A 15,525-nucleotide genomic window follows, 5' to 3' on the forward strand; every position below is an offset into this window, starting at 1 on the left:
ATTTGTACAATAATGTATGGTGCATGTGTGCGGGCTATGTGTAAGCCTAATGTTTAGCTTCAGTTAAACCACTTCAAAAGCCACATGTAGCCCTGCTAAGCTAATACTACCTAGACTGGTTTGTAGGCTACAAAGTTATTGCAGGACATTATACACATGTCTTTACTTATTTCTGTGTTACAGAACCACACCTTACAGACCTTACACACCTATCTACTATATCAGCAGTACAATCACTTCAGTACTCTGTGTTGTGGGTGTGAAGACTCAATAAATGACACTCAATAACACTTCTCTGGATGCCGTTTTCCCCCTTTGTGTTCTGATCGGACATTCTGTAGAGGTTGCCACCAGAAACTAAGTATCAGCATCACTCCTCCATGACAATTCTTTTCACCTACATTACCCACGATGCAATCTTTTAGAAAACGTATCCACACGCTGGAGGAGGCACCAAAGAAACCTAGACAAATCCTAATGAACTGAGGTCAATAAGGACTTGGTTTGACAATAATAAGACTGTTTATTAGAGGACTGATAACATTAACCCAGAAGAAATGAAATCATGTGGATGTATGATGTTTGCTGTTAAATGCTGCACCCATTAACTTCAACTCATCAAGACTTTTCTCGTTCATCGTTTTAATTCAAAGGTCCCACAGGTGTGAAATTAATATATACCTAGATATAAACCATCGGTTCTCCCCAAATCTGATTCGCTGTTCTCAGGCTTCATCCACAACTTAATGCCAGTTTAACCCCAATCTACTTCACGATGATCCACTTTGTACTGACTCATGGTTCTACAGCTCTGGATCAGCTGTTGTGATGAGTGTAGTGCCAGGTTAAGTTTTGTAAAAAAGGTATAATCTGTAGTAAAGTTTAGCCACAAAATACTATCCCTACCTTTGCAGGCTAAAGGCACTACCCACATTGAAATGAATGGGAAGATTTATCGCAGCAAGGCCTAGTTTTTTGTGAACGCAGCCTGAATCTGTTCCTGTGCTCTCAAAAGGTGACTTGCAGAGTTAAAAGTTGTTTATAAGAGCTCCCTCTAATATCTTGTTGTCCATACCCATCCATAGCTCCTTAAACCCGATCAAACTAAACCTTCAGTAACTTGATTCCCAGATTTCTAAATAAAATGTACCTAATGAAAACAGATTTGGATGTTCAATCATAAATCACATGAGTCAGCAGGTTTTATTTCAAAGCATCTCTCAAACACACTTTGTCAACATGATGATGTTATGAACCATGTGGTTACAAATACTTTTTCAGATTCAGGAAATGGCTTCAGATCGTCGCTCTCACTATGGTTTATGTCAGCATTACTTCCTGATCATGATGCATTAGGGGAGGGGGGCTGGGGTAGCTTGAGACCAACTCGAACAGCCAATCAGAAACCAAGACAACGAAACACGCAAGCTCTTGTGGCGAAAGAAATTGAAATATTATATTATTAGTCGTTAATATATCTGCTGATTGGCCGTGGTTCAAGGTGTGTGTGTGTGTGTGTGTGTGTAAAGTCCCTAGTGGCGGTCGATGTCGGCGCTCTGTAGCAGGTCCGTCTGCGTCTGAGTTGGGGGTCTGAAAGCTGTCTGGAAGCCGGGTGGAGGGGAGTGGAAGTGGCTGCTGGGGGTGGAGAAGTGTGCCCAGCTGGCTCTGTGGGGAGGAGGCTGGCCCCCATAGGAGCCGTTCTGTGGGGCGGAGCTGGGCGGGGCATCCATCTCTGTGAGCGTCTGCAAGGACTTGAGCCAGTGTGGAGGATTGTCGTCGTGAAGGGAGTCTACACTGTTGCCGGGGGGGAGTCCTGCGGGGGGAAAGGAGAAAGTCTCACACATCGATTGAAATTAAATCCTATCATAAGACAAACACATTAATGATAACGTATTTCTTATTTTCCGTTTGTAAAGTATTCATTTCTTCATCCTCCTGGTCAGTCATACAGCACAATCACATCTGCAGAGGATAAAGCGCACCAGAGGAAATCCTATTTATTTCACACTCCTCTTCCCTGGTGACTAGATTACCCACAATGCAACTCCACCATTCCTCATCTTACACAGGTGTGTTTTGCAAGTGGCAGCAAAAGTAGCCTGTTGCCTTAATCAGACATGAGGAGCGACAGAACTCAGGTAAGATCACTTCTTTGTGACGCCACTCCCCAGATTTTGGGGGAAATCACCTTCAGACTTTTATACAAAGTTAATTGTAAGGTATTTTGAGTTCAAAGTATCTGCATTTCACTTGATATACTTTCTGGAATCAGCCAATAGTATTTAAAGGGGCCCTATTCTGCTCATTTTCAGGTTCATATTTGTATTTTGTGCCTCTACAGTGACATGTCTCCATGATTAAATGTTCAAAAAGCTCTTTATTTTTCTCATACTGCCTGTGCTGCCTCATATCTTTTCACCCTCTGTCTGAAACCAGAGCCCAGGCAATAGAAAACATCCCTCTGGAGAGAACTGATATTTACAAAACCCAATAAAACACGCTACAGGAAAACCTCAAAAAACAGGGCCCCTTTAAAAGTTTATCCTTGAGGGCCCTTGAGCAGGATGGGGCTCCTACCTGTGATGATGGCTGGGTCCATCCACCTGGCCGGGCTCTCCCAGGAGCGGCTGTGAGGAACACTGTTAAAGAGGCCCGGCGGCCCTGTGTGGTTGACGCTGGATGAGGAGGAGGACGAGGATGATGAAGAAGAGGAGTTGGGCAGTCCTCCAAAGTTGATGTTGATGTTGGGTAACAGCGCTCGGAGGCCGTCCTGCCACTGTTTCACATTTATACTCTCTGCACAGCTGCTGCTTTCTGCATGGACACAGGGAGAGAGGGAGCGCTTGGGAAACGAGCAAACCACCAGCAACACTGACAGAGTACACGCCTTAAGAACTGTTACAGATAACCCCTGACTAAAGGTCATTAGGAGCTATGTGGCTAAATATAGTCTGTTTATATATCAGGTTTTTTTATAGATAAGTCTAGTACGAGGGCGCTAACGTCACTTTGGGTCAAAATTACGGCCCCGCCCACTTTCCGGAGAAAATAATGCATTAGAGTGAAGCAGAAAATAATAGTCCCTTCATGTCTTAAAGCTGCTGAGTCATATATTGCACTTCAGAAAACAGATAAATAGGGTTTCTTGACTTCCTCTACAGAAACAAGGACAGTAAAAGAAACGCTCTGATTCAGAAATCTTAGTTTCAGTGTTAGCTGCTGCCTGCCACTCGTCCACCAACAGACCCACCGGACATCCATCCCATATTTATTCAGAGCTCCGTAAAAACAAAGCTGTCTCTGACGGTCTGACACGATTTTCATATTTTTTAAGTAATGATATTGTTTGTCTGACGGACAGAAATATTGTTCTCTAGCATCCTTACTCTGGAAATGGAGTTTCGGTATGAGGGCGTGCCGACAGTAAGAGAACATTGAAAAGATGCCAAATGTTCATTCTAATGCCACTATAAACGTGAGTTCACACAAAAACAGTATTGAGGTTGATGATGCCCCAAGAAACAGAATGAAATAGTTTAATTTGATGGTTTCTATCCCCAAAACAGTATAGAACTGTGTGGGAAAGACTAATGATCCCCTGACACCCACAGTTAGCTTGCTACATGTTACATCACCTATTCAATGATGAAAATCTTTGGAAGGGTTTTTTTTTTAACAGAACAACAATTCATTAAAAAAGGCTAATCTAATGATCAAATAAAAATGTTCCACATGAGCCCGTGGTGAAAAAGTGTCCCGAGTCCGGAGAGGCTGCAGCAGAGTGCTAATTATTCCGCTGCCATGTCTCCCCCTGTAAGCAGTTTGTGACGCTGTGGTCGGGAGCGGCGACCATTCAGAGCTCTGTCTAATGAGATGCTGCCGCCCCGGATAGGGAGACAGCCTCTCCTCATATCAAGGCTCTATAAATAATAAATACTAATAGACAGGATGTTAGTCTGCCTGCTCATTAACCTCAAAAAGCTAGCTTCCTACAAGATGGCAAGGGAACAGCAGCCATTAAAATGACAGCATCATGCTAATGCTAAGTATTATTTATTCAACGTGTCTTGGGATTTTATACATAAATATTGCCATTAAAGTTACCAGAGCCCTTACCTTAGCATTGAGGCTCAAGGACATTACATTTATTTATTATTAGGGATGGGTTTTGTTGGGATTTCACTGATAGTTACAGATACTCTAATCGATAATTTGGCGGAAAATATTAAGAAATTTCATGAAAAGTTGTTTAAAGATTCATTCTATTTTTGCTGAAATAACTATAACTACTGTCCTTACGCTCAAAGGTGGAAAATAATGGATAACAAAGATAAAAAATGACTGAAAAAACTATATCTACAAAGAACAAAGCTCTGGGGTTTCTCGGTACGACACTGACCAACCAGGAAGTGGTACCAACTTAGAACTCATTCTTAAACCCAATAACTATATAAAGCTTTGGCATTAACCAGCGTCACACGCCCTCTCCAATAGCACGAGTGATTAAGAAGAAAACAATCCTCCCTCAGAACTGCCTCTTTAATTTGAATCAGGCTGTCAGGCGGGGAAGCATTAACAGCATCACCTATGTTTTGCATTTGCATCCTCAGATAAACAAGTGCCGCCATGTTTAATTCATGAGACCGGGAGCTGCCTTCCAAATCAATTTGAACCAAGTTAAGCGATGCCACAGAGAGAGATTACTTTTCATTAGATTAGCTTTTGTCTTTTATGACTGCTTTTAGTGGAGGATTGTCTGTAAATGCCTCCTCATCGTCTTCAACTAGCGTCGTTTAACATCCATTAGCTTACATTCAGAGGCGGCTAACGTCTCTGTGGTTCAGAAATGTTGAACAATTTCAAGAGAAAAAGAAGCCGCTTGGTTTGAGCAGCTTTCTTCTTTTTCGTATTTTGGGACTATTTTGTTTTCCTATGGAGCAATATAGAAGCACATCATAACCCTGGAACATCATTCTGTTTGTTTACATGTTGTGTTCAGATCGAGTGGACATCACTTCCACTGATTAGTATTCACAAACTGGATGCTAATTCAGAGTTGTGGCTAACGTTAGCGGCTCCTATACTCTGCTTTTTAGTTAAAATTCTTGGCTTTTATTGAGGACACACTTGCAAAACATCTGAAAAATATTATACCATGTAACAAAACACACATTTAAGGTGTGAAAATGTGTCAATGTTTGGCCTTCCCGGTAAAACCGCATTTTAGAAAGTTTCAGGAGGACTCGGTGTGTGATCTGGAAGGCAATGACCAGTGATTTAGGACTGCAGAATAATTTCTTGGGATGGCATTTACCGTCAGATTATTTGGGTACATGAGGTGCTTTTTGAAGGGGGCTTTGCTACTAGAGCAGGTGCTGAGCGAAGGTTTAAAATAATCCCGTGCAGACGACAGTAGGCGTGTGCTTGGTGGCGGGAAAAGATGCTCAGAAACAGAGAGAGACAGCTGTGAGAAGTCGCTCTGCTGCCTCAGTATGTACTTCACTTAACAGAACTTTCTGCTGTGCTACAACACGGCTCCAGTTAATGCTGTGCTGCCACCAAGTGGTCAATGAAACACAGTTTTACCCACAATGCAATGCACTGCAATGACATCATGTGCCTGTTCTGCAGAGACATCACTCTGGTGAAGAACAAAATACTGTGCTTTATGTGGTGGTGAGCTGCACACCCCCGTAGAGATCCTCAGCAAAATAAACTCATTGTAAATATAAATCCGTAATAACACATAAATGCGTTAAAAAGGTCAAAAATACAATCTTTAGGAATATGTTTATGGCCTTTTTACATAACTACTCCTATAAAAACTATCATTACAACCTGTAATCCATTTCAAATGATCAGATACTATTATATGCGCTCTATAAAAATCGGTCCCATTGACCCTGAACACATTTTGAGTTGTATAACCTGTTAGAGAGGAGATTTTAGCTTTCCAATGCTTGTTTTTGTACTCTTCAAAGTCAATGTTAGCTAAAGAAATGATAAACGGGACATTATCCTCATTTTCAGTTTCACATTTGTATTTTCCGCTCTACTGTGACATGTCTCCACGCTTCAAAGTTCAGAAAAGCTCTTTATTTTTCTCATACTGCCTGTGCTGCACCACCTCTTTTCACCCTCTGTCTGAAACCTGGCCTGAACTTTGGGATTTAAGCCTTTGCAGACCATTGACATACACAAAAACCTATATAAACGACTCCAGGAAGGAAAGTAAAACCCCAAATAGCTTTTCAGACGGGTATTTCCTCTCTAATTGAGCTGTCCTGGCTTCAGAGTGATTTAGCGTGTCAGTCTTACCTGTGATGGGGATTCCTCCGAGCCCAGTGCTGTGATGTCCCAGCAGCCCTGTGGAGTCCAGGAAGCTGCTGTGTGAGGTGGACGTGGTTAGACTGTTTGTGTGGTTCAAAGGCACAAAGTTTCTGCGAGAGGAAGAGGAGCCCATCCAGGATCCACAGGAGGCAGAGGAGGAGGAGGAGGCTGAAGAAGATGAGGAGGATGTTGGGAAGCCGAAGGTGGTGTAGCCTCCCCTGTGAGGGTGCTGATGATGGGAGAAGTGATGAGGGTGTGGGAGGGGGTTGGGGAATGGGCCTCTGTGTAGCGGGGGGCCGTGGGTTCTGTGTGAGGAGGAGCTGAAGCTGTCTTCCACGGAGAGCTCCTTCTCGATGAGGTCAGCCAGAGCCCGGCGCGTGATGTCGAAGGGGTCGAAGCCCAGGTCGTCCTCCTGCTGCTGTTTGGACGAGCCGAAGCCGAACGCCGCCTGCCAGTCTGTGGAGGACGACACCGGCATGGTATCTGCAACACAGGAGAGAAGCTGTGAGCACGCCTCTCAAAGAAGCAGCCCAGCTTTTGTCTCATTTCCCTGTCCGGCCTACCTGAGGTGAAGAGGCTCTGCGGCTCAGGGGCGGTAGGCCAGTCAGCGTTGCTGTGCGGGGAGCTGGGGAAGCCGCTTAGGCCGCTGGGCAGAGGGTTGGGATGCCTGAAGTTGCTGTTGTCTGAGAACAGAGACTGGGACTCTGCAGCCGCCGCCTCGAACGGGGAGCGAGGCGTGTGTCCCGTCACACTGAGGGGGACCACCAGGCCCGGCTTACTGAGGCCAGGGGGTGGCGATGGAGAGTCACTGCTGAGAAGCTGAAGCACACAGACAGGTGAGACGTCTACTGCTTATATCAAACATTTAACCATTTGTATTTTATTTTAAAACAAAAAAGGACTTCACTGAAACATTTGGTAGTTCCTGCTTTTGTAGTCCATGACTTACCAGTTGTGAGGTTTCACCGTTGCCTATACTGATGTCTGTCAGCTTGTTTCTGGGGCTGTGGAAATAAAAGCAGAGAAAATGAGTTGACTATGATCCTGTTGTTGTAAAGATGGAGTTATTCTGTAAGAATGTACATTATAGTGAATATATCCAAACAACAGGCAAATATGGAGGGAGTTTAGAGTTAGGATTATTTCGGATCAGGTGACACTTTGAGAAAAAGCCAGTCACAAATGAAATGATCTAAAATTATAGATCGTTTAAATCCACACTTGGAATTGCTGAAATCACATGTGAGTAGTTAGTGCCAAAAAGTCGATTGCTACAAATGTCTTCTAAACGTTGAGATAATGAACAACACATTTGGCTAACTCAGCTTTTGATCTAGCTGCTTGTTTACCTAGCAAGGTCGTGGTGTGAGGAGAAAGGGCAGAGGGCCGGTACAGGGTCGAGGCTGAGATCAGGTTCGGGCCCCTCGGGGCTCAGGTGTTCAGAGTCAGAGCCATCTAAAGTCGGACTCCTCCTGTGCTCTGACGACAGACCGTTGGTCATCCTCCCGTCTTTACTGGAGCTGTTTGACCTGGGGCAGCAGAAAGGCACACGGGTCAAGACTGAACAGAACGGTTTGATATGCTGAGCTGAAATATCTACGTCACACAATGCCTGTCCTAGAGGGGACAATCAGGGGACTTCTGAAAGACACAGACTGATACACAGAGACACAGGGGTGCATGGATACCTCTGTAGAGAGTTGGCCTTGCCCTTCGGTTTGTCCCCTGGCACGGCTGAGGTCTGCAGATAGGTGGGGTTGCTTTTGGAGAGGTCTTGTAGAAGTTTCTGCTCATACTCCTGGTGCTTTCCCGCCTGCAAGCAAAGGAACACTTTAGCTAGAGCTATGTTTCCAAATAACCGCCAGACAGTTCTGTTATAATGCTACTACAATGACTGAGGACAAATAGAGGATCTTGAAGGACTCAAGGAAATATAAAGAGGAATATGAGTGAATAAACCTTTGCTTAAACCCTTGGCTTTAACTCAGGATTTCCTCCCTGAAATACTCACTACATACCTTAGCTGGACATGTATTATTTTCTTAGTCAGAACAATTTAAGCTACACAGTTTGGATTTCTTGCCTGCATTTTGAGGGGTTATTATAAATATTTGTATATAAAAAGACAGCGGATAGTGTCAATGTGTTAGCGGAATAAGAGCTTAGTTGGATCTTCTAAGCTTTAGATGTCAGAAAACAAAAACACATACAGCTCCGGAAAAAATTCAGAGACCACTCCAAATCTTTTCTTAAATCTGTATCTCTACATGTATGGCAGCCATTCCAGTGTCCAGTGAGAACAACTGTTAGTAGTTTATAGAATACAATTTTAAAAAATGCTAATGCTGAAGTGGCCTCTTAATCTTTTCCGTGGCTGTATAACATGGACTATGTCACTCTATATCCATTGTCTTTCATAGGGTAAGTAAGTATTTTTAAACAAACAGGAAGATTTAAGATAACTATCACTAGATAAGGTGAGCATGCTGATCCTGAGATTATTTGCTAGTTTAGATTTGTCTTTTATATCTGATGCAAACTGAACACAGAGTTAAGTAGGTCTTCTGGACTCCTCTTACCTGCATCTCCTCTTTAGTGAAACTGGCAGCTTCATCCCCCAGCTCGTGGAGATACATGCAGTCTGGTTTGGGGCACTGCATGCTCTTTAAAAAGTAACTGCAGTATTTTGTTGTTCCTAAAGAAGCCTGCAAAAACAAACTCAGCTATCACTCAAAATTCACTCCGTCCTTTATCAAATTTGATTACACGTGTCTCTGAAGTCTACCTTGAGTGTTCTGCCGTCCACCACCACATTGTTGACACACTGGATTGCTCTGAGAGCGTCTTCAGAACGAAGATATGTGACATAGGCACTGGCACTGGGCCCCTGGGAGTAAAAAACAAGGGCCAATATTAAAATGTGGTTTGATTAACGCGAGCTGTGACGTGCTGTTCCCTGTGGGGGGCCTTACCTGGGAGCCGGCGTAGGATGTGCTGTTGTTGATCACCACTTTGTGAATCTTCCCGAATTTCCCAAAATATTCTGGCCTCTTGAGAACCTGTCAAAAACATCACCATTTTATTGGTTCTATTTTTGCGTGAATCCAAAGCGTGTGTCCCATAAGAATGCATCATACTGCTGCTGATACATACCGCGAGTGCAAGATTATTGTATGTACACATTCATATTTGTATACGTCTATTTATCGCATTCTTTTGTCTCAATGCAGCTGTGCAATGATGTTGCAAAAAAGTGTAACTCCAAAATCCTTGTTTGTACATATGTGTGTGGAAGAGAAACTCCCTCTGGCTGGAACTTTGGGATTTTAGCCTTTGCAGGCTATTTACATGCTCTAAAACCTATATACCACACTACAGGAGAGAGGATTGAGGCCCTTTTTAAATTGCATAAAACTGTACAGTAGTTTTCATTGAACAATCCACATATCCAGATTCAATGTTCAATCATTTTTTTCCCTATTTTATGTGGTGCCTTCAGACAGCCTTCACTGCTGGAGATATGATTAATGGCTTCAGGATATTCCTGGCATGTGACGTCACCATGATGCTGCTGTTGTTTTCAGGGCTGCTGGGTGTGGGAGACGCTGGCAGACTGAATTGCTGCTGCAGGATCACATACCAGTCACTAAATGCTCATTCTAGTCTTCCGGGCGGCCAAAGCAGCACACACTGTGAATACTTGCTCTACTGTGTGTGTGAGTGTGTGTTTGTGTTGTCTCACCTCGGGGTCAGCCAGCCTCTGAGACAGCCCCACTACAAACACCAGGTTTCTCTGCACCACTCGGACACTGGCCAGGTGCTTCCTGTTCTCTGTGATCTTCTGCTTCTTCTCCGTCTGCTTCTGCTTCTTCTCGTTCTTTATCCTCTGCAGCTCCTCCTGCGAGAGCGGCTTGTACACCGCCGGGTCTTCTGGGTACGGCTGCAGGAAAACACACATCATTCAGGGAAAAAAATCCTCAGATGCTCTACCACTATCAATTCTTTCTTATTATTATCACAACAGTGTGAAAGAACTAATCGATTAGTATGGAAATGTCATCTGAAATTTGAATTGATGTGTTTCTTTTTGTCACCAGTGTGGTTTTTGATCCTGTCCCAGATGTTTTTTAGGGTACATTAAGATGCAAGTGACCCATTTTTTTTGTATGATTCCACAAATCCCTGACTGACAATAGCACTAGTTGGAAATGATGTGCAAAAAGATAGCGGTACATCCAGAAATGATGTTTACAACACACTATTTGGGTAATAATTGAACTAGTTAGCCAAATGAAATAGATAAACCTGGATGTTTCTTATTAGAATGCTATTTCTCGACCCGTCAGAGGTCTTAGTCGTGTCACAAAGCTCACGGGTCTCTACCTTTCTGCAGGCAGGACAAAGCCCGTTCTCGTCGGTCCTGATGCGATGCCAGCAGAAGCGACAGATCTGGTATCCGCAGGTGCAAGGGAAGAAGTTGACGTCATCGATCTCCAGCGGTTCCATGCACAGTGGGCACTCCATCATGTCGTCCTTCCCACAAGGGTGCCGGGACATCCTAGGGTTACGCACTACTGAACCAGGCGGCTTTCACAGGACAGGAACAGGAGGGCCTGAGCTGGACCAGAGAGACAACAAAGGTTAGACATCCTAGGGTCTCGGTCTCAGGCTGGAGTTAACGTTAATGGATTCTCCATATTTGTCGAAGCCATCGAGGCAAGAGGGTAATGTTTTGTATTCATGATTCCAGCAAATGTTATGTGTGTTCCTGTTTTTGCTTATCTATAAACTTGTTTTTCCTTTAGCATACAGCTCTTGAACAAACAAAGAGACCACTGCACGATTATCAGTTAACCTGGTTTTACTATTTATAGATTTGTGTTTGAGTAAAATCTACTTTTTGATATATTCTGTGAACTACTGACTCACAAAATAGTCCTTTAGAGAATTACTACCACTGATCAAAATAACAAAAAAGAAGCCGCGGTTTTAGACCTTAAATAATTCAATGAAACAAGTTTCTTCTAAACATCACACCACTTGTGTTTTCTAAATTAGGAAGAGTTAACAAACCAAGATTTGGTGGGATAACCCAGAAACAGTATTTTTATTTGGAAATATGCTTGTTTGGTTGCATTACAGAAAGTCATCTGAATTTAAACAATGACTAGTAAAACCAGTTCAGTGGTGATTTCCAGCCGATGTTGTGTCGATTCAGAGAAAAGTCAATCTAACGAAGCTGTCATTGCATAACTGTGTCACAGAGGGCTGCAGAGATTCCGTCTGAATCAGTCTAAGTGGCCAATTAAACTAAAAACCTCTGCAGGCGGAAGCGGCTGGTTAATTGGCAAGAAATCGGGTGATTTCTCAACACGTGATTTACTTTAATGCATGGGTGGGCATTCAGCTAACGGACGGACGATGAACAAAAATCAAACATAAAGGCTGTTTTATTTCAGGATTATCAATTGGAGTTAAGACATTCTTTTATGCGTGGTTCTGAGAATGACTAAACACTTTTTAGATAGACATAGACTACTTCAAAACTAACAGCTGTGCAGGAAGACTCTTCACACATTCCTACTCACTACGCCCCTTTTTTGACAATGTGAGTATGTTGTGATGTGCTTTTATTCACACAATAAAAAGAGCTTCCGATGAGTCCTGTGCAACAAACAAATCCCAGAAATGTTGTGCTGTAATACTACCATTCCCTTGTTTACTCTGACTTCATGCATGGTTCCTAGCTGGGAAAAACTGATATTTCCTTCTTCACTCATCGCTGAATGATCTCAACTTATTACACCTTAGCGCACTGCTGCAGAAGACATCGACCTTTGTATTGTGGTGGAACGCAACATTAAGAATCTTCTATCAGAGCGCAAGACAGAGCCGGGAATATCTGTATTTACATTGTGTCAGTTACCTTAGAAAGTATGACCATACTTTTCCCTGGTCTATTAACTGAAAACAAGTCGCTGAGGCCACCAATCACTTATAGAAACAACGATGCAACACATGCAGAAAGACGCTGAATCATAAACACACAAGGAACTAATAAAGCTCCCTCTGAAGTTTGCTCGTGATGCAGTTATGACTTTCCCTCATTAATAATTAACTGAAATGTATTGCCTGTGTGTCCTTACAGAAACATGTACACTGCATTCAGATTGTCTGGCTCAGGACGCAGGTTAAGTGTGGCATGTCAAATAACAGCCCCACGATTGCCTCAATGCAACACACAAATGTGAAATTACTCTGGCAATAAGGGCTGATTATATCACAGAGGTGACAATTACAAAAATTGCTGCAATCTACTGATCAAAACTGTAAAGTGAATACATTAAGGCTTAAGAGCCTCATTGATACTACTATGGGTCTCTGGGGCTAGCTTAAGGAGTCAAAAGAGAATAGTGTACAGTGTGAACACACAGCTGTACCATGATACAAATATTACCACCAATATTGAACAACCAGGGCAAGAAATACCTCAAAAGGGGCTTGAGGACTGGCCCTCTTGCCCTCCTAATAGAGAAGTGAATATCAATTAAACTCTTCAACACATAAGTGGTTTAGCCAATCAGAATGCAGGTCCGACAGCACCGTTAGCGGGCCGGACTGCACACACTGACTCGAAGTGAGACAGTAGAGACCTTTGGCTGAACGTTAGAAATCATTAAGACAAAACTGTAATAACTGACTTCACCAGTCACAAACAATTAAATAAATGCTAGGCTAGCAGGCTAAAGTGAATGAGCCTGGAGCTAACAGCATTAGCATGATGAACAGAGCAATTAGTAAAGCTAGTTGTAAAGTAAAGCTGTGAAAAACTTCACTTGGGAGAATAAAGAATCGTTAATTGCTAAATGTTTCCTTCAGCTGTTTAAGCTTTTGAACTGTTTTAATATTGAAGCAACATTGTTGTGTTTTGTAGGTATTTTATTTCACGTGTATACTGCATCTGATTTGTTTTCATCATTGTGTCAAAGTTACAGCGTAGAATGTGTAGTAGTCTTTTATTTAAAGAAGGTTATGTTAAGATTTTGTTTAAGTCAAAGGAATTACCCATACTTTCTATTTCAAAAAGACAGTTTATCGATGCACCTTTTTGGCCATGTCAATTAATGCAGCTCAGGTTTTTTTTTAGGGGATGTTTTCAAGTTGATGGCGAGCTAACCTAGTTCCCTGGATGGAAGATCTGTGAACCCAGAACTCTGTGAACCCAGAACTGCTGCCCTTACTTCTCTCCTGCTATGGCGGTAGGATAAAATTCACAAACTGTACGAGGATGTACAGCTCTTAAACTCAAACTACTTTGACTTTTCCCCTATTTACTTGACTTGACATGGGATAGTCACTTCCTTTTCTCATTTTCCACAAACGCATTCCATGTGCCGTTGAATGGACTGAGTATTCTTACAGGGTATGTAATGCCGCGTTGATTACTGTAATAGTGTAATTGCTTATACCATAAGTGTACTATTGTATGGTTGAAGTGAGTTCAAGGGTATATTGAATATTAGTATTGTTTTGATATTGTAAATGAATTTTAAAAACATTTTGCAGTAGAATAGTATTTTTGGAGGGATGGAATGAAGGAATTCAAACTGTTACAATGATCGTACATCAATAAAAATAAACCTGTGTCTAATACAACTTATTTTAATATTGAGTTTTGCGTTATAGAATTATGTGCCGTATGTATGATACAAACTAACTTGTTGGCACACAGTAATAGTATATTAACCATGCAATATCAGCATCTTATTACCTGTTATTACTAAAGCACATCTGTCAAACATGTGAGGAGAATTGACTGAAATACATCTTATTTCTTTGCATATATCATTAGTTAACTGTCATGTAGCAGTGTTTGAACCTCAGTCATCAGTTTGTTAAATTGTAATACACCTGAAACAATAATACCACTAGGGATTGAAGTAATTCCAGGTATATCTTTATTAAATTAGCAACAAAAGGTGTCATTTAGCCTGACAACCTCTGGTGCTTAGCTGTACACATTCAGCCTTTGCACCAAAATCAATGGATGGCAGATAATTATCAACAATGATTTTGACCCCATCATATCTTTTCACCTGTCCCGTACTGGTATGTTCTTTGCTCAGTTGCATGATTGAAACAGAACAGGACTAAATGTGCTTCTCTGTTCACCATATGGTTAGAATAACCGTTAGAGTACCGTTAGCTTAGAAGCAGTGTAAAAGGACTGAATGCTACGTTAAATAAATACCACAGACTGTGTACAAGCAAAACCAGCCCAGTTTATAAGCAGTGTTTAGTCCTCTTTTTAGCTCATACATAAACAGTCAACTGGGACACTGGTGTAATAATCACATAGTTGTAATAAAGTGTGAAATTGCAAGCAGTAATTTGTTGCCTGTCATGTGACTGGCGAAGGGACACTTAGGGCGCCGCTGGGGCTAAGCTAAGCTAACCAGGCTAATAAGTTAACCAGCAATGCTAACCGGTTAGAGTGCCAGGCATGGTGTCAGGCTGGAATGCTGCTAGCTACGGTCTGTCTTACATGACGTCGGCTAATGGTTTTTTTCTACTCCGTCGTATCATGTAATACAACGCAGACAGTGGTGAACGCCCGCAAAGTAATCAAAATATACTGGTACTTCCTCTCACATCAGTGTTGTTTATAAGTTATGTTGCTTGCTAAAGTCTGTCAGGAAGAGGAGTTTACGCGGCCTGCCCTCCGCCGGCAGAGCCCGATATAACCGAAATACCAGCCCGATGTGAATGAAGCTGCCGAGGCTATTCTCCCGGAGCAACGCCTTTCACAGTCTACCAGTAGTAGACAGCCGTAGAAGGCTATGAATGAACTATAATGTCTTCCAGTAAAAATGAGAAATAGCCTTGTTTATGGCGTTGGTTTAATTGGGATAACTGTTAGTCTGGATACTCACCCTGCCTATGTGCTTTTGGATATTCCTGTCCAGGATGTGGGGGAGAAGTAAGCCTGTATGCGTCGGTAACTCCGTTACAGCAAGCTTCCTGTCCCCAGGATTCGGTAGCAGCTGTTTTAAGGAGACTACCAGCCCTTTTTCTCAGCTTAAAGAGGTGCTGGCTACCTACTTACTCTACAAACCACCATCTTACATTGAAAGGAGGAGAGAACAGGGGTAAGTATCGGCTACAACTCAGTGAGTCGGCGCAAATAGTCTTGAT

At 42.5% G+C, this 15,525-nt stretch overlaps 1 protein-coding gene across 2 annotated transcripts; it reads right to left on the reverse strand.

Annotated features, from left to right (window-relative positions):
* Positions 1-1,184: 1,184 nt before the first annotated feature.
* On the reverse strand, positions 1,185-15,519 carry cnot4b (CCR4-NOT transcription complex, subunit 4b). Of its 2 annotated transcripts, none has more exons than XM_063905552.1 (13): positions 15,264-15,519; positions 10,714-10,943; positions 10,073-10,270; positions 9,303-9,389; positions 9,116-9,217; positions 8,910-9,035; positions 8,019-8,143; positions 7,680-7,859; positions 7,280-7,334; positions 6,894-7,149; positions 6,319-6,813; positions 2,578-2,814; positions 1,185-1,813 (listed from the first exon to the last, which is right to left on the reverse strand). In XM_063905552.1, the coding sequence occupies exons 2-13, from the start codon at positions 10,885-10,887 to the stop codon at positions 1,533-1,535; spliced, it is 2,316 nt and encodes a 771-aa protein (XP_063761622.1). In that variant the 5' UTR covers positions 10,888-10,943; positions 15,264-15,519; the 3' UTR covers positions 1,185-1,532. The 2 variants fall into 2 exon arrangements, with proteins under 2 accessions (XP_063761622.1, XP_063761621.1); XM_063905551.1 differs by having other exon boundaries at positions 10,714-10,948; positions 15,264-15,518.
* Positions 15,520-15,525: the final 6 nt, after the last annotated feature.

This window comes from Eleginops maclovinus, chromosome 17 (genome assembly GCF_036324505.1).
Source record: "Eleginops maclovinus isolate JMC-PN-2008 ecotype Puerto Natales chromosome 17, JC_Emac_rtc_rv5, whole genome shotgun sequence".
Classification (NCBI taxonomy): Eukaryota; Metazoa; Chordata; class Actinopteri; order Perciformes; family Eleginopidae; genus Eleginops; species Eleginops maclovinus.